This window comes from Physeter macrocephalus, chromosome 7, assembly GCF_002837175.3.
Source record: "Physeter macrocephalus isolate SW-GA chromosome 7, ASM283717v5, whole genome shotgun sequence".
NCBI lineage: Eukaryota > Metazoa > Chordata > Mammalia > Artiodactyla > Physeteridae > Physeter > Physeter macrocephalus.
This window is the reverse complement of record NC_041220.1, coordinates 124,546,214-124,571,712: the sequence shown is the minus strand read 5'-3', so window position 1 is coordinate 124,571,712 and position 25,499 is coordinate 124,546,214. Positions and strand designations below refer to the sequence as shown.

Sequence of the window (25,499 nt, the reverse complement as noted above, 5' to 3'; positions counted from 1 at the left end):
CTGAAAATAACTTCTGCTTTATGAAGTCTCTTTTCTAGAGTTTAGAATGTCTGTACTTTGAGACCATTTAGGTCAGAATGTTTTTGAATAGCTACTTTATTTGGAGACAGATACAGATATTTTGGCAAATGAAAATGGAAGATCAAAAATGGTGGATCGAAAATAGAAGATCTGGTGGCCTTCAGATATACTTTGTTTGAAAAAGTTGTCAACATTACATGAATCTCGTATAAATGTGGATGTTACCCAACAACCTAAGTGTGTAGTTTCTGCTGAGAACTGGAAGCTCGGCCTGTGTGGGGTCTGTTCGCCCAGCAGGAGGCAGGTCTGTCCTTTACCTTCATCACTGTCAGGCCACTCACCCTTTGCATTCGGAGTTGTGACCCTGACTTGAACTCATACCGATCAGCAGATTTTTCATCTGAAAGTAGGATTTCTTCCTTGAATTTAAACTTCTTCTTTATATCTAAGCTACTTTATACATTTAGGTTGCAAATAGGTCAATAAAAGAACAAACTGATGTTTCTTTTGTGAATAGGCTCACATATCTAACAGATGGATTGGGTCATAGATTGTTTCAGTTGTTTGGATCATGTTTTAGTTGACTTATCCATAAGAAGTAATACAAGGTAAGGCTGTTTTCCTTTTTATCCTTTACCTTTATATAGATATGAGATTGTCTCCACTCATTTTTCACAGAAAAACGACCCTATAATTGTGAGATTTGTAATAAATCTTTCAAGAGGCTCGATCAAGTGGGTGCTCACAAAGTAATACACAGTGAAGATAAACCTTACAAATGCAAGCTTTGTGGAAAGGGATTTGCCCACAGAAATGTTTACAAGAATCACAAGAAGGTAAAAGCTTATTAATATTGTTATAAATATATGTATTTTTTGCTGATTTCTTGATATAATTACCAATTGTTTACCTTCAAAGAAGTTTTTGGATATCCGAGTCATGCTGTACATATGAAATAATTGGAGAAGATCTTGCTTCTGTTTTCCAACCACTCACTCAGGCCATAACCCCTGTGGCCTTGTTTCCTATCTGTATTCTCTACTGAAACTATTCTCCTCACAAGCAGAGTGTCATCCAGTGTTTTCCAGCGTTGCAGTAACTGCAAAGTCTTCTCTTCCTTCTTTCTATAAAGTTTGACACTCTTGCTCATGTTACCTTTTGGAAATCCTCTTCATCTATGGCACCATTTTAGTGACTCTGCTAGGTCTTCTGCCAGTTTCTCTGAATGCTTCTTTGTTCTCTGAACCCTCCCCCAGGGGGTTATCCTGGCTGCTTTGACTGTAGGCCTCTTCTATGTTCTCTGTGTCAGCTATATCCATGAATTCTGGTACAAACTCTGTACTGATGATTTCCAAGTGATTTATTTTGTTAATCCCAGCTCTCAGACACACGTTTGCCACTGCTTGTTTGATACATAACTGGGCACCTTTTGACCTAATGAATTTAGCACGCTCCAGATACCTTCACTTTTGGAAGTTTCTGTTAATTTCTGTTAATGACAAAAACATCTAATTATCCCTTTTTAGAATTAGAAGCTAATTCTTAAAGATTGTACCCTCTCCGTTGTCTTATCACCGTCACAGTCATCCATTGCTCTACCATTTCCACATCCTGATCATGGCTCATCTCCATCACTTTAATACCCATCTCATTCAGCTTCTTGTTACTTCCCACTTCCCACTTATTCAGCTGACTAGATAAATCATCCCAAAGTACAACTCTGTCACTCTTGTACTCTAATTTTATAAGTAGATTTCCAGCACCTATTAATATATGATGCTTTACCCTGTCACTCGGCGTTCTCTACACCATGACCTCAGCTTCCTTTTCCAGCTTTGTATCCTCCTATTTTCTGCATGAGACATATCAAAAACAGCTCAGCATGACCTCTCTAACTTCTCCCCTCCCTCCTTTCTAGCAGGACTCTCTTCAAGTTACAAGCTCTTAGTTTTGTCTATTGATTTTTGTTTGCATTTCCTACACTTTACTCAAGTTCTTGTATCAGAAAGTTAGTTTTATCTAATCTACTTTGTGTAGGTAATAAATAATGTTTGAATTGAATTCAGAAAATGTGTGCAAAGATATTCATTGTCTTAGAAGTGTATGTTTAAATGTGTGATGTGATAAATATTTGCTTATTGATTTTGGTATATTGTAGGATGCTATTAAACAACGTATATATAATGTATTTTCAAATAACTTGTTACCTTTTTATTTGCAATATTCCGTTGGAATTATAGTTATTGCAGTATTTATTGGGACTTTACAAACACATCATTTTATCTCTTTAAATCATTTAAGAAGTTATGATATCAGTTTCAGCTTCAGTCTAAAAAGAAAAGAAAAGGCAGATTTATGAAAGAATAAACAGGATTGATTGATGGTGTACCAAATCATCTCTGCCTAATTTCTTGCTGACCGCCCTTATGTTTAACTCAAGCATTATATGTTCAGAGGCAGGACCACATTCATTACTGCTGCATTGGAATTACATGCCTATAAAAAATTATCTGGCTAGTTTCCTGCTAAGTCTCTGGAACCCTCTTGCTCCTTTCTTTGATGAAACTGATCTCCCCACATTTACGAGTTTTTCACAGTTTGACTTACGTTATATGCCATATGGGAATTTGACACAGGATCTTTGCACCATCTCTCATACCTTTAATCATAAATCATATGAAAGGAGTAATGATGCCTTGGGAAGGATAGAAACAACGATGCCTGTCATTTCCAAAGTGGAAAAAGCACATTCAGTCCTTCTGCTGTGGACAGTTGTGCTTCTCACTGTGTTGTGATCCTCGCGTGTATTTGGTGTGGTTACGTGAAAGTGTCTAAAATCGTTTCCAAGAGTTATGGTGAAAAAAGCAAATCAACTTTTTCTTCCTTCATAATTCATTAGTGGCCAGTTCCAAACCTAAAAAGTAAGGATGTGTAAGGAAAGCAGAAAAAAACCACTAAAAGTCAGACCCATCTTCATCATGTAGCATGACCAAAGGTTGTTATTTTAAATAAATTATTCTTTGGGGTTTTTGATTTTGTAACTTGTGTATTTCTGTTATACTTATTTGGTTTATTTTGGGGTCAATTCTTTTAACATTTAAATTTGCTTGAAAAGGAAATATTTTCATTGTGATTGACAATAGGGCGTGAAATTTTGAAGGAGTGATTTCTGTTTCCTAAACTTAATTACTTGTTTCGTCATCTTGCCAGTTATACAAGCTTAATAGGTCAAAATTAGTTTTTCTTTTCCCTAATCCTTTCTGACAATCATTTAACCTGATTCATAGTTGTATTTTTTAGGATCTAGTTAAATAAAGATTGTTTATCTGGATCCACCTATATTCTGTGATCCTTTAAATCACAATTGGACAGACATTTCAGAACCGCAGGAAACAGAAATTAGTTACTCAGTCTTCACCCTCCATTTTGTTCCCTGTCAGATTTAAAGCAAAGCCAAATGGAGGTGTCTGTAGTGCTCTCCTCCTCCTGTGATGGGTGTGGTGTCTAGATGGACTGAGCCATCTTGGATCCTGGAGCTGGCACTACTTGCTTGATGATGGGAATGAGTACAGAGAGGTTTTGTCCTGATTATGTCATAAACAAGCTCCTGGGGGAAAGAGCTGTGTCTATTCAAATAAGAGACCGTTTTTCCTGACCTTTATATAACCTTCAAGGGATGAACATTAGAAGCCGATGAGGAACTCTGGTCATAACCTCTCCTAAAATAATTCCATTGGGTGTCCTCTACTAACACCTCATCCAGTGATTTCCCAATTCTGGGCCATGACCACTTTGTGGGTCTTGAAATAATTTACTGGGTCATGAATAAAATAGAATAGAACAGAATAGAATAGAATAGAATAAAAAATACAATAGAAAATATGAGAGTCAGGGTCATTTAATGAAATAATACACGTGTGTGCGTGTCTGTGTTAGATTTGGATATAAAAATTATCTTTTTGGTCATGATCAAACAGTTTGAAAGACCCTGCAGGTCAGACTTTGTGCGGGTGAGATTTTATTAGACCTTAAAGAAAAGGACAGGTCTCTCTATAGAGAAATCAGGGATTAGGTTCTAAAACCATAACATATGGCATAAGTTTTACGTAATAAAAAAAATCCTTGGCAATCTCTAAGAAAGGTGCCAAGTTGTAGGTTGAAAAACAGTGGCTCAATAATTCCATCACAACCACTTTTTCCTTCAACTTCGCATCAGATTTCTCTTCTTCAGGTGGGTTGTAGGTGTAGTGGGTGGTTCATTTAAGGTGTTGCATGTCCAGAATTGCCTATTTTTGTGTTCCAGAAGCACATTCACAAGGATGAGATGCCCACACTAAGAGGCGCATGCATGTAGGAATTGAACCTGACAGAGGAAAGTTACAGATACAGATGTTTCTCTGACGCTCATTTAGTTAATGGCAAATTGCTTACCCTGTTTAAATTATTTTTCTTAGGTGGATGATAGGATGGCATCGTACAGTTTCTAATGTAAGCACCTTATTTCTCATACTGGACAGTAACCTTTGAAGATAGATGCTGTACTTTAATTCATGGCACCTATTGACCACATTGTGCTTTGAATGTGGCAGACATTTTCTGAATGAATAAAAATTCATGAAAAAATTAACCCAAATAAGTGATTTAATGTTCTTAGTTAAATGGTAGTTATAATACCAGGAGTGATTTCTCTAAATCGGTATTTGCAATATGTATTGCAGCATTTTTCCCTTTCCGAGCACTCTCTTTCTTGACTTTATGAGCATGTTAGTGATCTAGTGATACACTGAAAAATCACCGTTGTATTCCTTCTGCACTGGGTTTATCAGCCCGAGATATCTAAGAACTCTTTAAACCTTTCATTTGAAGACACTGCACTGTTCTCATTTTCTGAACCCTTTCCTGGCTCTGGGTTAGGTATTTCACATGTAGCTCACTTACTCCCAAATCAGTGATGGCCCTTTGTCCCCTGAGAAACTTTAATAGAGGAACCTGCCTCCCAGCTTGCTTCTCCTTCCTCCACTCCCCCAACCCCCAGATTATGACTGAAGAGCCATCAACCAAAGACTATGCCTTGGTGTTTCCCTGAACCACAGCATTGCTGTTGCTCTTCAGAGCTTTCTTCACCCCGGTTCCTGTGGGCACAGGGTCTTGCCTTCTAGATCTCTAGCCTCTGACTCTTTGCCTTTGCCTTAGAGGTTCAGACTGGCTCTTACCTCCAGAATATTGCCTTTGTTCTTTGCTCTTGACCAGCCCAGCCCAACCCAGGGGTTGAGCTCACTTTACTTGACCCGCCTGATCAAGTGCACACCAGTAGCCTTCTTAGAACCGCGAAGGGAAATGTTCTTTATTTTTAAATTAATTTTGTTTTCCTTTTTTTTCCTTTGTAGTAGACATCTTATGAAAACAAATCCCTAAAATCATGCATGAACGCCTGGGTAGTCAGTTATGCAGCTTAGGTTAGAATCCCCGGCACCAGCCCCCTTCCCTTCTGCCTGCCACGTTTCTAGGCCCCTTCCCAGTGAAGAGCCTCTGGGCTTTCCCAAGTATATTAACAACTGTACACGTTGTTGTGCAAATTATTTGTTCATTACTGCCACATCTACTACTATATTCAAAGGCAGGTGATCCTAGTAACTGGAGGATATTCTGTAGACTGAGTAGAATTCAGTTTTTATCCTCAGCATAATGCCGTTGACATACTTTAAGTCACTGTAATGGGTTGGAATAGGGAAGATTAGAAATGGGAAGGTGCGAGCTGGAGGTGGTCGGGTGGCAGAGCTGGGAAGGTGGGGGGTAGAAGGTGGGAAGGGTGACCATTGGAATGGAGAAGAGCGTGTGAGAAGAGACTCCAGCGTGTTAGGTTGGAGGGGGCGCTTTCAAATGCTCTAAGTACAGAGCACCTCCTTCCTCACCCTAGTAAATCGTCAGGAGCTTCCACATTCCACACTGATGTTTCTGTGTAAGAGGATGCTCTTTTTGGATGGAGCTTGGAGAAGAACACAAGGTCTCAGCTACCCATCTGGGAGAAAAGTATATTTAAATGTAAATGGTTTTATGACACATGGCATTCAGGAACTTACATCTTTGCCTTGACATTATGACTTGGAGAGCATTTCAGGTAGGTTCATATAAAGCTACTCATTTTTCATGACCATTACTCTTTTGATACTTCAGTGAACATCCTTTTACATACCACTTTGTAACTTTGCCAAGAGTATTTATGCAAATGGATCTCAGGGATGGGATTTATGGGTCGGATGTTAGGTTTACTTTAAATTTTGATTGTTCCGGCCCAAGCTGCCTTCTGAAAAAGCTCTGATTTTCACTTAGTAGTGATGAAAGTGCTCCTTTACCTGTGCCGTCACGAACATCTGTGTTATCAGCCTATTTTTTTCTTCGGTCTGAGAAGTGAAAAGTGATATCTCCTTGCATTTTAGCAATGGTGGGTGAAATTCTATTCTTTTTATGTTTTCTTTTTTTCTTCCATTTTTCTTCTGAGAAATGCTTGTAGGTACTCTTTGTCCTTTTTCTACTGGCCTATTTGGCTGTTTTCTTACTGATTTCTAGGAGCTCTATAGATATTGTGAATATCAATACTTTGCTGTTTTTGTTTCTAATATTTGCCCCCATCTATCAACTTGCATCTTTTGAATAAAGAAGTTTTACGTTTTTATGTTTTCAAGTATGCCATGGATTATGAGTTTTATGGCTTCTGAGTATTTATAGCTTCTGAGTTTTAAGTCTTATTTAGGAAACTTTCTTATTCCAAGATTGTGCAAACTCTCATCAATGCTTTTAAAATTTATATTTGTTTCTTTTTTAATTGGTATTTTAATCCATCAATAATTTATTTTTAGGTATGGATTGAAATATTGATTCATACCAGTGCTATCACATTGTTGAACGCCTCTCGTATAAATCTATTTTTGGATTCCATTCTGTTCCATTTAATCTGTATTCCCTTGCAATATCAGACTATTTTAATAGTTGCGATTTATAATGTTTTTTAATATCTGTTGGACAAGGCCTCCTTTGTAGTTTTCCTTTTTCAAAATTCTTTTACATGGTGTTTTGGGACGATTAATGTTAATAAGCAGATGTCTTATCACTGCTTCCTTTTTATCTTCCTGGAAATCAGTGTCGTATATTAGAAAACAGCTCCTCTTCACAAAAATTCTTCAAATATACCCTTGCTCTTCTGAATGGTTTGGTTCAGAAATGTTCAGGATAGAAAAAGCAGGAAATAAAAACAGTTCATTTTCCTCTATTATCATTAAATTAATTCTCCATTATCAGTATATTTCTTATTTTTTTCATGTATTAAAACATGGTATTTAGTATAACATGGCGATCCTTCCCTTGTCCCTTTCATTTCTAGTCTACCTGAAATCCTACCAAGTTTGGTTGACTCGTTTCTCAGCCCAAAGGATCTATTAGAAGAAGACTAAGTGAAAGAGGATTGGGGAAAAAAAAAAGACAACTCAGGTTAGCCGTAGCCAGAAGACTTGGTGATGGTTTGTTACACCCAGAGAAGACAAAAAACTTTAAAAATAAACTGTGACTCATAGAGCATGGCAAATGGGGGAGATTTAGCATGAGGGCAGGAAATGTACTTATGTGAACCCTCAATAGACAGGGTAATGAATTTTAAATGATGTTGACAGTCTTAGTGAATAGGTAGTATAAATTTGGAAGCTAAGTTAAAATAAATGGAAAATTATTACGTTTTTTAAAGAGACACTCTTCTCTCTCCTATAACAATTTGTATCAAACTAGAAAATGCCACAAACCTGAACCCATGAAAACTAGAACTGTACAAATGAGAATTGTATGTTATAATTAAAATATGCTGACGTGGGGCTTCCCTGGTGGCGCAACAGTGAGAGGCCCGCGTACCGAAAAAAAAAAAAAAAAAAAAAAAAAATGCTGATGTGCAGTATTTTCAGTAAAGAATAAGCTTTGAACCTAATATCCCATATTGGGTGTTTTATATTTAAAATTAGAAACTAGAATCAGTTTAGAATCAGACTCTGATCTTTTGACTTTGCATCTGTATTGTGTTTGAAAATAGATTTGTTTAGTTTTTATGAGGGTTTCAATTGAGAAAATGTCCCCTGGCCATGTTGACACTTAGATAATTGGGTGGTGGTTTAAATACACACACACACACATACACACACAGACATTTTACTTTCTATCCATTTATTCCAAATATTTGGAATCCTATTCTCATCCTATTTCCTATTATCTGTTAATTTCTAGGGATTATAACAAAACTATTTCCTGTTGAAGGACTGGTATTAATTTTTAGAGTAATTTTTGGATAGGACTGGAATTGATCCATTGTTGTTTGCTTGTCTGTTTGTAGTTTAGGAATCTGCCCTCGTTTCTCTATGGATGGCACATAAAGTTCAATGCAAGATTACCAATTTATTTAGCCATCTGGCCTAGCAAACAAGTTATCCACTAAAGGAGCTAGTATAGCTGCTATGATGTGTTACATATGACTTATAAAAATTAGGAGACCTACTTTTATGCAGAAATTTCTGCTTCACATTATTATGATGCATCTGAAAACTTTATATCTTCAGTAGTGAAGCTACAGGTGTCTGTTATCTGGACAGTTTGTGAAGGGACATGGTTGCTGTTTCCAGATATTCAAAGAGCTTCATTTGGAAGCGAGAATAAACTTGTTCTGTATGGCTCTAGACTAGCTGTAGTAAATAGTGGCCATGCAGAGGCAGAAATTTTAAATTAATGGTCAAATCAGCTAGCCTGAAGAGTCATGTGTTGAAAGCACTGTTTGCTACAGGCATCCTTGGTTACAAATATGAGATACCGTCTCTCAGCAGTATAGTAGAGGGGAAAGCCCCCTGAGCTGCCTTCCAAGGAAGACTTCATCTGAAAGCCTATGATTATTTCTTCTCTTAGCAAATTCCCTTTGCCTTGATCAGGGTATTACAGTTGGCCCTTTGTGTCTGCGGGTTCCACGTCCACAGACTCAACCAACCGTGAATGAAAAGTATTTGGAAGAAAAATTCCAGAAAGTTCCAAACAGCAGAACTTGAATTGGCTGTGCACTGGCAACCATTTACATTGTATTAGGTATTATAAGTAATCTAGAGATGATTTAAAATATACGAGAGGAAGTGCATAGGTTATATGCAAATACTATGCCATTTTTTGTTTTTGGAGTATAATTGCTTTACAATGGTGTATTAGTTTCTGTTGTATAATGAAGTAAATCAGCTATATGTATACCTATCTCCCCTCCCTCTTGGCTCTCCCTCCCTCCCTCCCCTTCCTATCCCACCCATCTAGGTCGTTACAGAGCACCGAACTGAGCCTTGTGTGCTTTATAGTATGTTCCCACTAGCTGAGCATCCCCGGATTTTGGTATCCTCTGAGGTCCTGAAACCAGCCTCCCACAGATACGGAGGAGAAGTGTCCTTAGGGCTGCGGGGACTTCGATAGTTGGCCCCTTGAGGTTATGCTCTTGTACTAATGAGTTGTGGCTTTCAAGCAATGGAACGGTTGGACTGGCTACTCAAGGCTGTACTCCATCTTCACTTCTCTGTGTAGCATGAGCTACCTTTTGCTGTACTGAGCTTAAAGAAACGGATTTCTCCGGTATTTCTCCAGTTTCTACTCATTTTTGTGAGGAGGAGTACTTTTAAGGAAGCCAGTTGTAAATCTCACAGTAAAAATTTAAGCCACAGACCTTGTAAACAGCCAGATGACACACATTTTATAAAGCCTTAGGTTTATTACGTGACCCTGTGGGACAGTAATATACTTTTATACAGACTTCAATAATGAGATTTTTTTTAAAGAATAGTTCTAACACATGTATCTCTGGAATATTTTTTCCAGTTTTATTTTATCTCTACTTATTTCCCCTGAATTTGTCATAGTTTTCTTGTTTTGCACATGACTGAGAGAAGAAATGTCATTTCAAGTACTATTGCTAACTGTGGAGCTGTATATATTACTGATAGTCAAAGTTATTTTTAATTGTGAATGGGCCTGATGAAAATGCTCATCTGCTCTCATGAAATTAGTATTTGGTTTGGTTGGCTAGAAATGTGATAATTTGTTAACTATTGTATAAAAATTACGTTGTAAGCTTTCTGAAGCATTCTTGAGACATTTTACTAGGTGTTACAGGTAGTGCAACACATTTCCTTATGTATTTTCTACATCTGCAACAATAATCAGACATGGTGCATAAAATGATCTATTTCATAGTGCTAGTTCGTGGACTAGTTCATTTGCTACATCAGCAGATATTGGTGTCTCAGTGCTTGGCATTTAGAAGGAGGGTGTTCTGGAGCTCAAGGATAATGTGATAAATAAGTCAGTGGAAAAGTTTGGAACCCTGTAGAGATGAAAAATTGAAGGATAAGACACCTTTTAAGAGGGTTCATTTTATTTGGTATTTGTAAAATATATCTTGGAGACAGAAGTCCTCTATCCACAACTTGCAGGTATTTCACTACCACTTTACTTAAATGAGATTGAATGCTGTGACTTTCACAAGTCATGCCATCACAGCTCCGTGGTGTTGGGTGTTGGAATCTTTTTGACCAAGTATTTATTCACCTGGCTATGTACTAACAGCTTAGTGCTTGAAATGTGCTACTGACTTCAGGTCAGTATCTAGAAGTTGTGGCTTTCGTTTGGTTGACATAGGTTGAGGCATTATGCTGTCCCAAGTTCTTTAATCATCAAGCAACTAAATCATATCCACAAGTTGTTTTGTCCTAGATTTGGGAAAAGAGAAAGAATGGGTTAGGGTGGAATATATTTTTGGAAGATTAAAGCAACCCTGTGTTCCAATTGGGACGCTCTAAAAATGAAAGAGTTTCTTTTTTTTTTATAATGATATTATCTACTAATTGTAGAAAAGTAAAACATCAAAGAAAGTTCTAGAGAACAAAGCAAAAAACTCTGTCAAATACCACTGTCCACTTTACTGTGAAAACCCTCCTCAGTGTTTTGTAGAACATCTTCCTAGACCCTGTTCTGTGTGAGTATGAATGTGCCATAAATGGTATTCTACTGTATAATGCTTTGCATTCGGCTTTTGACATTCAAAATATGTTATGGAGACTTTTCCATATCAAAGGAAAAATATATTTAATAGTCACTAGAATTTAGTTAACTAGGTTTATAACTGTCAGTGGGAATTTTAAAAAAATTCTTTACTCTTTAAAAAAAATTGTGCAAGGGAATTCCCTGGCAGTCCAGTGGTTAGGACTCCATGCTCTCACTGCCAAGGGCATGGTTCAGTCCCTGGTTGGGGAACTAAGATCCCACATGCCGTGCAGCGCTGCCAAAAAAAAAAAAAAAAAAAAGTGCAAAAATTTCTCCGATATATTTCTATAAAGGGAATTGGTTAGTCAAGAGGTCTATGCACAGTTATCATTTTGGTAAATAGAGCCACACTGCCCCTCAGAAAATTTACATTCCCAATTACCAGATGTGAGATTGCATGTTCTTACCCTTCAGACAACACAGAATGATATCTATTTTCTTCGCTTCTGCCAGTCTGATAGACCATAGCCAGCCGCTCCGCGGCACGTGGGATCCCCCCGGACCGGGGCACGAACCCGCGTCTCCTGCATCGGCAGGCGGACTCCCAACCACTGCGCCACCAGGGAAGCCCAGTATTTTGTTTTAAAGTTTTCATTCTTTAATTGCATTCATGGCTTGAAGTATTAATACTCTACGTAATCTGACATCCCCAAGTTTTATAGCCAGTAATCCAGACTTGAAATATTCAACTGCCTGTTGACATCTCTTAATAGTCATCTGAACTTGTCCAAAATCGAATCCCTTATCTTTTACCCAAACTTGTTTCTTGCTTGCTCTTTCATATATTAGTTAATGGCTGATCCATCCTACCATTGCTCAGGTCACAATTTTGGAGGCACGCTTGCTTCCTTCTTTCTGTGTCTTATGCTTCATATCCAGGTCTCTCTGCAAAACCTGTTCACTTTCATAATAGATCCAGAAGCCTCTGACTTTTCTTCACATTAGTGGCTACCACCCTGGTATAGGTCTTAATCATCTCTTGCTTGGTTTATTGCTATTACTTCTCTAGTTTCTCTGCTTTCCCTCGTCTCCCTACATCCTGTTCTCAGCACAGCCACCTTAGCATCCTGTTACATGCCAAGTGAATTGTGCCTCTTATCTGCTTAAAACCCATTAGGGAGATTTTATATTTCTCTCAGTAAAAGACAAAATTCCTGCAATGGCCAACCAAGCCCTACATTCTTTGCTTCTCCCATTTCTCCACCTTCTCCCATTTCTGTGCCGCTTCCACTTAGTTCCTATCACACTGGTCTCCGTGGAGTTTCCTGCCTAGATCACCCAGAGGGAAACCTGCCCCTGTTCCCCCAGTGCAATCAGATCTTCTCTCAGCTGTCACCTTCTCAGCCAGAATTTCCTTGACCACCTGTTTAAAATTGCTACCCCATTCTCTGAAACATTTGCTGTCCTCTTTCCCTGCTTTATTTTTCTCTGTAGCATGTATCTGATATTTTATCATTTGTTGATTGTCCCTCTCTCTCTGCTAGAGTAAGAGCTCCACAATAGCAGAGACATTTGCCTTTTTTTCCCCACAACAATATCCCCAGAATATAAAATAAGACTGGCATGTAGCGGCATGAAGTGCATATCATAGACTTGGCGCAAAACAAATAATCAATGAAATTTTAAGAGTGCTATTTGGAGGAGAGTCCTTTTGCCCTTTTGGGGGAATTTTTATATTATTAATTTGCTATAACTCTTTATATTAGTAATTTTTAACTTTTGGTTTATGTTGCAAATATTTTCTGTGTCACCGAATATTTTTGCCTTGCAGTTTTAAATTTAATTCTCTCATCTGAGTACCCGGTTTTCTGCCATGCCTAGAAAGCCTTTTCCTCCTCAAAAATTATTTAAATATTTACTCATATTTTCTTGTATATTTAGTGTCTTATTCTTCACATTAAAAAAATATATAGCTGAATTGAAATGGGGTTTATCTCTTGTAATGGGTGGGGAATAGACACAACTTAATTTTGCCTGAATATCTATACAGTTGCCTCACAACCATTTACTAAACAGTCCACTGTTCTTATACCAATTTGAAATGCCATATTTTCCTATACTAAATGTTCATATATCTTTGGTAATGAAAGAAACCTACTCTTTGTTCTATTTTATTGATATGTTTATTCCCACCTATCATTTTAATATCTCTAACTAAATAGCACATTTGAATATCTGTAGTTTATCCTGAGTTTTAAATATTTGTTCCTCCCATCCTTTTTCTATATTTTTCACAGTTGAAAACAGTCATGATAATCCCTTTCTCACTGACATTATGTTAATAGGTAATATTTATATCTTTAATATTATAGTGTCCATTAGACTAAGAAAATGTATAAATCTGTATGCTGTGAATCAAGTGACTTTTCTTTAAATAATTCCCTTTATTTTTATACCACAGGTATCATAACAACCCATCAATTATATGATTTGCTTCATTTTAATAAGAGAACATAGTTCAGTTTTTTACATATTAGCATTTATGAGCATTGTTATCTCGCCATCCGTGGTAGAATAGAATTTTATTTACTGATTTGTGCTAAATGGGTTAATACTGATATGTAATGGAAAACAGGTGAAGTGAGTAAGCTGTTTTTACTGTTGTTTTTTGTTTTTGATTTTTAGATCTAGCAGGTGGATTTCTGTTGTTTCTTGTTTACACATATATTTTTGACTGTCATGGATTAATAGTGCTTCCTACATCTATGCTGCTTGACATTTGGCAAGTTACTGAAACTTTTTGAGCCTTAGTTTTCTCATCTATAAAATGAAGACACTAATGGTATTTTATTTATCAAATTGCTATTAGAATTAAGTGAAATAATTCATGTGAAGTGTTTAGCATAGCATTTGATCCAAAATAAATATTTAATTAATGATACCTGGTATTAATTATAACATGAGTAAATGTTATAGTTTAATATAGGGGAAAAGCAGCACCTAGGACTGAGAATTATTTGAAGTTAGTCAGTGAAGTTGAGGGAAAAGGGTGGAAACAGCCTCCCTTATACAGTTTCCTTTGTCTGTGTTGAAAATATTGCACCGGCATAAAGTCTGTCCATTGATAAAGGAGGTTTAGTCTTTAGAGAAATTATGTATCATTTCACTCTGCAAAGTAGATTCTGAGAAATCTCAATGTGTATTGAGATTAGCATTTGAGATTATAGGAGCAGTTTCCTTTACTGTTTATCAAGTTTATAATTAATGTGAGAAGTTAAAATACAGTCTTTTTTTTCCCATGAACACAGCCTATTTGTGTTCCCAATTTTATGGGGGAAGAATGTCACCAGAAGAAACAGGATATTGTCCACCTTCCTGTCTTTCCTGGTCCCCATCATGAATCCAGGCTCCAATTATTGTAATGACTAGTTGATTCTGGAGAGTCCTGACTCACTGTTTCTTTCATCTGCAGACCCACTCTGAAGAGAGGCCTTTCCAATGTGAGGAATGTAAAGCTTTGTTCCGGACCCCATTTTCTTTGCAGAGACACCTGCTCATACATAACAGTAAGTCACAATCCAGGCAGTTCAGGACCAAAGGAATTATATCATCATTTTGTTCTTATAAGCTTTGAGAATGTAGGCATCACAGAAGCGGACCTATAAGTAGTTATGAAATCTGCTTTTAAATTTATAAAGGACTGATAACTGCCTTTCACCTTTTCGTCCTTTATCCTTGATTTATTTTCCCACAGTAAGATTAATCGTTTTATTAGACATTTTATTTTATATCATTTTTTCCCACTATTAAAAGTTGTGGGGCTTCCCTGGTGGCGCAGTGGTTGCGCGTCCGCCTGCCGATGCAGGGGAGCCGGGTTCGCGTCCCGGTCTGGGAGGATCCCACATCCCGCGGAGCGGCCTGCGCGTCCGGAGCCTGTGCTCCGCAACGGGAGAGGCCGCAGCAGGGGGAGGCCCGCATACCACCAAAAAAAAAAAAGTTGTGTATAAAAACATGTTCAGTAAAGTGTCTTTGAAATTTGTTCTGAAACAGACGTTTTTGTTCCCTTTTAAATGTAATGATTAAGGAAACATACCTGACTCTTTAAAACATGCAGATATCTGGCATGATTTTATTAGCTCACAGGCTTTTAAAATTGGAAAGGATCAGAGTAAACATCTAATTTAACGTCTTCATTGGAGGGGAATTGAGAAAATTGAGACTCAGAGAAGCATAGTGACGTACTCAGGGTTGCACAGCACTGGGGGTAGCATCCAAGCCTGTTAGTCTGGTGTTTTTCCTGCCTACTCCACTGCCTCTGATTTCTTACTTCTTTTGGCAAGGGAATTTTTGGTGGGGGCAGGGGGGAATTAAGTTATTCACATACATATCGTGAAGTCTGTCTAGCAGTTACACTGAGAGCTGATTTTAGAATACCACAGGTTTTAGCCATGTCACTTTATTCAGAGAAGAACTTGTTATTGCTAAACAGAGTTTTAAAGTGGGTTCTGTGTTCAGATGTTGAAGTAACCAGAGATTTACTACTTTACTGTATCTAAAGTTAAATAAAAATGGTATAACATATGTAATAAATTTCTCTTAATTTGAGTTGTGTAATCAGTAGAACATCCTCTAACATGTAGTTTCTAATGCTTATTAAATTTTTAATATTTCTGAGGAAAGCAAAACAATCTTGACATTTGATTGTACAGATAAGAGAGTATCTTGGAAGAAATTTTCTCTGGTCAAGTCAAAGTATCTAAAATGCAAAATAATAAAGATACTAAGGTTTTTATATTTATTGAGTGGTAATGATTGTGATGAAATGCGTCTTTTCCTATAGGAAAGACAGTGCTGAGATCTCATGTCATTCCGTATTCACCTTACAGCTCTGGAGAAGTTGTTAGCACCACTTTCCATTTTCCTTATAAAGAAAAGCTATGCATTTAAGAAATAAAATATGTCATGTAACAGCAGGAATTTCCATCCCATTTCACTGTCATTTGATTAAGAAAATGGCTAGAATAGAGAGGACAAAAGACTAGATCTTGTCTTATACAATAGGAAAGTTAAAACCCATTTAACTTCAAAAACATGAGGATTGTTTTAGAAACTTATATCAGCACTGTGGCTCCAAATATGAAAAATAAGTTGTCATAATTATTTTGGAAATTATTGTTATTTCCTAATACACTGAAAACCAAAAGGCAGGTTACTAGCTAACTTCTTGGTTTTAAGATAGGGAAGAATCATGATAAATTTAAGGTAAAGAAATCTGATCAAATCTCGTATCAGAATTTTAAAGTTCTGATAAACTTAAAAAAATCTGGAATTAAAATATGAAAGAAAAAAGGTATGGACTTCCTTGGTATAGCTTGAGTAAGATTTTTGTACAGGAACCAATACTTTGATTCACTTAATAATTTAATGGAAATATTTTGATAGGAGCAATCGTGGAGTATTTTTTCCCAGTGCCTGAATAGATTTGGTATTATTAACATTTACAATTTTATGTCACTTGTCCTTTTACTCTCACTGGTTATACATTTTATACAAATATCAATAAAATTTTAAATAAATCTAGAAAGATATATGAAGACAAACTCGGTGACAACAATAACACCCTGCAACCAAAAAGCACAAAGGCAACATATAAACACAGCTCTCAGGATCTATACAGTTCATGCCTGGTTTGGTGTGACTTGGTTTCAAGTATCGAATTTCAGCAACTCAGCAACTTCCTTAGAGACTTTAAGAGAACTTAAAGAGCCATAGTTCTGTTTGAAAAGACAAAGGGAGGGTAATTTGCCTTTTCCTTTTTATTTTCATTCTTCTTGTCATTCCTTCATTAAATTTGGTGTGACGAAATAATAGGATCTTCACATTTCTAAATTTATGTTAGTTAAATGGAGGGAAGGTAGAAGAGCTTGGTTGAAATTGAGGTAATCTCTTATTTAGATGTAGAAAGTTACCTGCATATTTTGTCTCATAGTGAATATAATTTTTGAATCTGTGCTATTATAATTGTTCTCTAAAAAGGGAAAATATATGCAAATAGTAGTCTGTCTTTATACAGGCTACACATGTTTTATATCTTTCTGGGAGACTCACTATCTTCTAATTGTGTACATTGATCACTTAAAATGTATTTAAAATGGACTTTAGACATAGCATAGTATGAAAGTTTAAAAAGTCCCATAAACTCCCTAAACATAGCTTCTGGAGTTGCTTTCCTGCAAGCCTAGGCTGTTTGATGGGAAGGTGAAAACCCTCCCAGGTACCCTCTCCGGGACGCATTTCGAAAGCCGCTGTGTCCCACCACGGGTCCCCTGCTCAGGAAAGAAAAGGGGCCTGAGGGCACTGCCAGGGGCCAGGTGGTGGAGGCCCCCCGCTGGGCTCTAGGGTAGAGCCCTAGACCCCAGCCCTAGAGCTGGGGGGCCCTTTGAGGGGCTCTAGGGTAGAAAAGGGCAGTTGCCACTCTGGGTCCCCTGCCCCAATCCAGCTGCCTCTTTGAGAGGCAGCCCCCAAACAGTCTGAGAGCCTGGAAGTTGAAGCCCTTCCCTAGCCATTTCACAGCAGACCAAGGACTGCATTAGGGGCCTCCAGGCCAAGTTCCTGAGATAGTGGAGTTGTAGCCCTCTCCTGTCCCTGGCTGAAGGATCTGCCCTGACGTCCGCCTTCAGGGGCTTCCCTCCCGTTTACTGCCTGTGAGCCAGTTCTGCCTCTGCCCCTGAAGTCCGGGGGGAGAATGGTGGGGTGAGGGGAGGTCAGGAGGGGCCCAAAGGCAACTCACTCTGCAGGACAGAGACCTTCTGTCAAACTCAAGCCCCTGCCTTAGAAATACATACTTTTAAAGAAAATTCATAGAACCTTTAGAAAATTAGCTAATTCAGTCCCCACATTTTCCTGTTAAAGGCACTGAGAATCTACGAAGGTTAAAGGACGCTCCCTCCCCCCCACCTGATTCATACAGGGAATTAGCAAATATGGAACTGAACAGTTGTTGGAAAAATGACCTTTTATGGTTATGATAAATTGTTAGAGCTGTAAAGCTGAGTTTGTGGAGAAAACAGCAGTAAATCTGGTACATATGAGGGGGAGTTAACAGCACCCTGCTGTTGTGTCTGTGTTTCTCTTATTTGGCTTTTTCATTTCTAAGGTGAGAGGACTTTCAAGTGTCATCACTGTGATGCTACCTTTAAAAGGAAGGACACCTTAAATGTTCATGTCCAGGTGGTTCATGAAAGGCACAAGAAGTACAGATGTGAGCTGTGTAATAAGGCATTTGTTACACCTTCAGTGCTTAGAAGTCATAAGAAAGTAAGTAGAAGCCTTCCGTGAGTTTGAACGGATTACGTATTTTAACCATACAGGCGTGTATGTTAATTATCATGTGACAATCAATTTTATATGAATTTATCAACATATTTACTCAAAATGACAAATAAGAAACCCACGAGTGATAGCAGCTCTTTAGCAAATGTCTGTTTTCTTCATTTTATCAGAAGAGAATATATTTGTCTTATGAAAGAAAACCTAGATTCAGGTATGGATGCTACACAGTCCTAAACTATGCTGATAGATGGGTCATACAATATACTCGATGAACGGGAGCTTTTCGACTTTATACATTTTTGGATTAACATAGGTTTCTTTTTTAAAGATATTGAGTAGAGCTTTAATAGTTTTATTTTTCAAAACTAGTTCGGCTATCTATTGACAAGTTATTAGACTGGCTTCCTCTGGAATTAGAGTGGTCCTTCTTTATTTTGCATCCCTAGGACCTAGGGAAATTCCTGGTACAGAACAGGGACTTGATAAGTGTTTGCTCAACTCGAATAAAGTGATGTTCATACTGATGGTGATTTGGAGATTATCTTATTTGTGTTATGCTAATTACCTCCAGCAAATCAACAGATTATTTTTACTTGTTGATTAAATACATTTTAAGTATATCTTTTAAATAGCAAAATTCATATTATAACTAATGCGGTTGACTTCAGACATGACTATGAAGTGTGGTAGTTCTCTGCTGCTCAGCGTGTCCTGCCTAGTGAATGTGAAGTGGCTTCTGTGTCGTTATGACTTTTATTTTGGTACCTGTCCTTAATACAGCTGTTTCAAAAGAACTGAACCGAGTAACTTTCTTTTCTTGTATCTTTAATGCTGATTCATAATGATACTGTCTTCTCTTTTCAAACCTCTGAAAAGAATAATCTTTCAACTTTCTTTGATTGGATTACTTTCTCATGAATTTAATAGACTTTTGTTGTGTTTTAATCAATGAGGGAAAGTATAGTGAATTTTCAAGAAAGATACAGTTGTTTGTCTGCAATAACATTATCATAGAATATATTTTGCAGTGCATTGTTCATTTTTGTCTCGTACATTTATCCAATATTGTTCTCATAGTGATGTTTCCATGCTTTCTAACCATATTTAAGATTTTTTTAGTGTTATACTTTCAATATCTTATAATACCAGCCAATCAAATTCTGTACCTAATAATATATATATATTTTTGAATTAAGCCAAAAAGAACACTTTAATTACTTTAATTAATATTGCCATAATGTCCTTTAGTTTGAAACATATTATTGAAGTACTATAAGTAACTGAGTGTAAGTAGGTGAATAATGAAATACTTATGTAGCAGCAAAAGAAATCCTGTGGATTTTATAAAGATACTACAAATAACTTGGTAGATTCCTGTTTGGAATAATCCCATGTTGTAATAATAGATGTATACAATTCCTAAACGACCTTATATTAATCAGGAAAGAATTGCCATATTTTGTCCCTTCTGTCAGGGAGTGAGAAGCACACAGGTCTGTTATATGTTAAAATGTTATACCATTTCCTTTAAATTGAACCATAATGTGGACCATGGGAGTAACAGCTCTTACTGAGGTGTAAAGTATGTATAACTGTTTTGTATAAGAACTTGTAATGAAAATGGAAAGTTAAATGCTGCCAAATGAGGAATCGAGGAGATGTTTGTTGTAGACAGTATCATTGGCTAGTGTGGCTGTTGATTAGATTGTATTCCTCAAACTTGAATGTAATATAAATCTTTTTCAAGGGAAAAAATTCTAAAGGACACTGAAGTTGACTAAGATATTTCATTTATAACTCTTTTAAAAATTACAAATATGATAGTGTATATCCAAATATAGATTATAATTCGAATATGAAAATTTATAAATTAAATATCAACCAATAAGGTTATAAACCAATTACATTAGAGTTAACAATTGATTTACTACAGAAGATGAGAATGTTTTGCTAAGTTAGTGGTTCCTCGGTTGTCAGGCTCTGACATAATTACCCCACTCTTTTTTCTCTATCCCAGCTAGCCTGTCTTTCCTTTCTGGGGACACATCATTTTTAAAAAACCTTTCCTGTTCTTTCTACGTTAGCTCATGGCGATTCAAATAATAATACTTGCCAGTAATTTGCGTAAAAACAAAGGCAAACAAAGGCCCTGGAAGTTCTGTTTTGTGACGGTGGTGGCAACCCAGATGATCCACTATATGCTTTTTTTCATATTTAGGTTATCATTGAAGTTAACAATTCTGAAAAGGGTCTGAGAGAATGTGCAGGTATCTGAAGGAATTGCCTCCTCCTCCTTCTTTTCCCTTCTCCTAAGTTTGAAAACCAATGGGACTTGAAAAGTAGCTCTGCCGCCTCATTTATTGGAGTGACCTATTTTGATGTTGGTAGAAACACTGGTCGCCTGATGAGATTGTGAGACAAGTTTAAAACACTTCATCTGCCTCCTTTTTTGGGAGAGGTCACTCTTTTTTTCTTTGAACTTTCTTAACATTGTATTGAAACTGGCTTTGATGATACTCATTCACCTTTTCTTGTGTGGTGGTTTTATGCCCAGGTTAAAGGTATTGAAGGCAGCAGTGATCTTTCAAATTGACTGTTCAGTTAACACCTGTTGAATTTAAAGATCAAATCAGATTTATATTCCTTTTTGCTTTGCAGTAAAATCAATCCAGTCTGACAAACATAATGCAAGTAACAGATTACTTTATTGAGATTAATTCTGTCCTCAAGCGTTAAATACACACAAAGAATGTGAAAAATGCTTCTAAGGAAGTGTTTCTTGGCAGCAGTCAAGGGCAGCTGTAGCCCCATTTTGATTATGCGGTTTTGTTAACATATACTGGTTTTGTATAACTTAATCATTTTTAGATGGGGGCTCCATAAGGCTTAAAATGTAAACTGAAGAGTTATTTTCAAATTAACACTAATGCATGATTCTAAGAGGTTTTTTTGAACCAGTGGGAATAACCATGATAAATTGTTTAAAATCTCATTGTGATATTAAATCATTTTAAAGGAACATAATCCTGGGAAAAAAAGGATTTACTGTTGTCAGAGGCACTTAATCATTTTAACCTCATTCTTTATATTTATTCTCAACCTTTTTTTATTCCTTTCCATTTAGACACATACAGGAGAAAAGGAGAAAATCTGCCCATATTGTGGCCAGAAATTTGCCAGTAGTGGTACACTGAGAGTTCATATCCGTAGCCACACAGGTATGTAGATTGTAATCGGTGATAAAAACAACATAGAGAAATCAAATTCTTCCAAGAGAAGGAGTTTATAATTTTACAAAATGACTCCAAGATTAAGAATTAATCTTGACTGTTTTCTCTCCTGTAAAGTTTTATAGCATCTAGTTTCTTACTCTAGAAAAATTTTGAATAAGTACACTTTCCCAAACTAAGTTAAATATCTAAAGTGGAAACTGATTAATGTTTGGTTGTGAAATAACTGTGATTTACTTTATATACTATTCTAATAGATGGAATAGGGTGTAGCAGTTTTATAGAAGGCTAAGGGCCTCCTCTTAAAAATCCCTCCTGTAACTCGCATCAAATGTGGCCTTTTAAAATGTAAAAAGTCCTTGGAATGTGGCTTGAATGCTATAAGATTTTATTGGATGCAAGGGTGATGTGACCATAGTATCTGTTATGCCATGAATTGCTTCCTAAAGGGTTTTCTTCATTTCTTACAACTTCCTGTGTAATTTCTCCCATGAGAGAGGGCTGTGCCCTAGTGAAGGGTGAATGAACAGCTAAATATTCTTCAGAGAACTTTGTTTGGGTTTTATCTGTCATGTAGAGAAGTTCTTGAAAAGACTTGAAAGAATACTCTTAATTTTGATAGCCGGATTATTGTGTATGAATCTTAAGTGGTTCTCAGTAGCTGGACTGTGTTTGGTAAACTGTGTAACTGGATTAAATTGCTGAAGCTTTTTATTCAAGAGCCGTAGTATTTGACTTTCTTTATCATTGTGTCCCTAGCTCAGTGTTTAGCACAATAACTGTGTTGTGAATGAAGAAATGTTAGTTTAAGCAGGTCAAAGAATAATACTGTGATTGTTATTACAAAGGTGGGGAAAAAAGGACAGCCATGCAGCATAATTTCTTATTTTGGAAATTTTCTGGCTAAAGCTGAAAAGCGTAGGTCAACTTAGTAGTTGTCATCTTAGAATAGCCTCTTAAATACTTTCAAATGAAACATATAACCAAGAACAGATCAAGCATTATACATGATGGCTGTGGAATAATGGGCACCCCAAAGAAGGAAAGAAGATCTTCTTGACTAGAAGTATCTAGAGAAAGTGCGGCTTTCAGGACAAAGTCCAATATGTGTAGCAGAAACAGGACACAACAAAAAGAAAAGTAGAGAGAAGCAAAAAGAAAAGGGCAGCAGAGAATCGTGCTGAGGACAGGTGGACTTAAAATAGTGCCAGAGACTGTTAGCACCATGTCCTGATTGTACAGAAGAGGCAAGTAAATGATGAAGAGAGAGGAGAGAGAGCTCTGAAGTCCCAGGCCAGCCCCGGAACCTAACAGTGTAGTCTTTGACGTTGGTGGGCGCCACTCTCTTCTGTGTTTTGGGGGCCATGCGGAATTGTGGCAGACATGGTTAAGGGCGAGAGTGAAATCAACAGCCTTCCATTCTGGATCCGTAGTTCTTAGAAGACGTCTTTGTGCCACCCTGAAAATGTAACTTACAATTTGCTCTGCAGATTTTATGTCTGTATGTGTGTGCTTGTGCGTATAATTTGTATATGGAAGGAGGGCAACTAGGAGATGGGGAAAGTGTATTATTTCTGTGTATCATAGTAATAAGTTTAGAGTAATGCCCCGAGACATTATCATATAATTGAATTATGGTTGATATAGTGTGTTTTTAAAAGGCAGTGATTATTGTTCAGAATGCATTAAAACATGTATTTCTGCATAGAAAAGATGAATCCAATCATAGAACACTTGATTATTCAAAATAATTCCATCCTTGAGAATTCCATGTGCCTACATTTTATTTTACTTGTAGAGGATGGGCAGTGGAGAAGAATAAACTTAAACTAGTAATTTCTTCTAAAATGTTAATTATTATCCGCTACAAAGTTGCAATAATAAGAAGATTTTTTTGAGCTCCAAGAATTCTCTGTGATAAAAATATTAATAAATATATGTAGTTTTTTTGTTGTCATGTTATGTTCTATAGTATCTGTAATCTAAAGAATATTTTTAAAAATTCAAATCTTTTTTATATGATCTGGTTATTTAAATGTTGTACAGGTTCTGGTTTATTGGTTTCTGATCAAGAAAACTGGCCACCTAAGTTCAGACAACAGTGCTAAGGCACAGTCAGCCAACATATACATTTAAATAAGTAAAGTAAAAATATAAAGGTGGCCTGTGTGTTTATGTATGTCCACGCAAATAGTTGTATACTTATTTATTTACAATTATTATTTACTTATAACTGGATTTTTCTGTTTAAAATCAGACTCATTTCATTTTCACATTTTACAATTCTTCTTTGAGTTATTTTGATGTGAAGCCTGTGTTTTTGGTGACAGTTGCCTGGCAGCATGGCTGGGGCTGTATTTGAAGTGGTCGGTGTCAAGCAACAGAGGTGACTGCGGAGACCTGGCGGGTTGCCGGTATCTGGGCTTCCATAACAGTCCTGGTGTGGATTTCTTTTCCTGCATGGACTAATGCTGCTTTTGCTTCTCTTTTACTTGCTTTGTCCTGTCCTCCAAATCATGTTGCATCCATTTTCCCTTCCAAGCTGGAGCCTGGCTCAGTGACCAAATGGGTTTATGTAGTTATTTTGCTTCTGTGATGATAAAGCTCGCATTTCGAGTTCTATAAATTCACTTTTTCTCTTTATTATTTTTTCTTATGAAATCACGTGATTTAATTCAGCCCTTTCCCACCCTAGGTTTAGCGATTTATGTTTGTGCTATAGGGTAACACAGGTACGGGGTCACAGCCCTATTCTGTAGGAAACATTTAGTTATACACTGTTAGGGAGCACGTGGTGAAGTGGCGAGGACGCTGAGTGAAGATGGGGTGGGAAGGGTCAGGACAGACAGCTGATGCAGCCTCTGAGGAACAGGGCCCTCTGGATCTTTGGTGCTCACGTTTTGGCCTCAACACTCTATATCATCTCAAAAATAACTGAGGACCCTGGGAAGCTTTCATTTGTGTGCGTTGTGTCTGTAGCTATTTACTATATTAGAAATGAAAGCTGAGAACATTTAACAATATTTATTAATCTGTTAAAAATAACAATAAGAAACCCGTTACATGTTAACATAAACAACATATTTTTATAGAAAGTCGCTACATTTTTCTAATCAGAGATAATATTGTGAGACGGGAGACATTGTTTTACATTTCTGAAACTCTCTTTAATGTCTGGTTCAAGAGGAGACAGGTTCTCATGTCGGTTTCTTCATCCTGCTGCAACATGTTCTTTTTTTTTTTTTTTTTTTTAAAAATTTTTTTTGGAGTATAACTGTTTTACAATAGTGTGTTAGTTTCTCCTTTACAACAAAGTGAATCAGTTATACATATACATATGTTCCCATATCTCTTCCCTCTTGCGTCTCCCACCCTCCCTATCCCACCCCTCTCATGGTCACAAAGCACAGAGGTGATCTCCCTGTGCTATGCGGCAGCTTCCCACTAGCTATCTAATTTACATTTGGTAGTGCATATATGTCCCTGCCACTCTCTCACTTCGTCACAGCTTACCCTTCCCCCTCCCCACGTCCTCAAGTCCATGCTCTAGTAGGTCTGTGTTTTATTCCCATCCTACCACTAATCTCTTCATGACATTTTTTTTCTTAGATTACATATATATGTGTTAGCATACGGTATTTGTTTTCCTCCTTCTGACTTACTTCACTGTGTATGACAGACTCCAGATCTATCCACCTCATTACAAATAACTCAGTTTCATTTCTTTTTATGGCTGAGTAATATTCCATTGTATATATGTGCCACATCTTCTTTATCCATTCATCTGTTGATGGACAGTTAGGTTGCTTCCATGTCCTGGCTATTGTAAATAGAGCTGCAATGAACATTGGGGTGCATGTGTCTTTTTGAATTATGGTT

The 25,499-nt window shown here is 37.0% G+C and overlaps 1 protein-coding gene across 2 annotated transcripts in view; it reads left to right on the top strand.

Annotated features, from left to right (window-relative positions):
• PRDM5 (PR/SET domain 5) overlaps positions 1-25,499 on the top strand; it is a 210,935-nt gene that overhangs the window by 108,854 nt on the left and 76,582 nt on the right. For both annotated transcript variants that reach the window (XM_024119485.2, XM_024119486.3), the window contains exons 10-13: positions 700-857; positions 14,531-14,624; positions 18,215-18,375; positions 21,515-21,608. In XM_024119485.2, the coding sequence (XP_023975253.1) occupies positions 700-857; positions 14,531-14,624; positions 18,215-18,375; positions 21,515-21,608 (507 nt within the window). The remainder of the gene's footprint in view (positions 1-699; positions 858-14,530; positions 14,625-18,214; positions 18,376-21,514; positions 21,609-25,499) is intronic.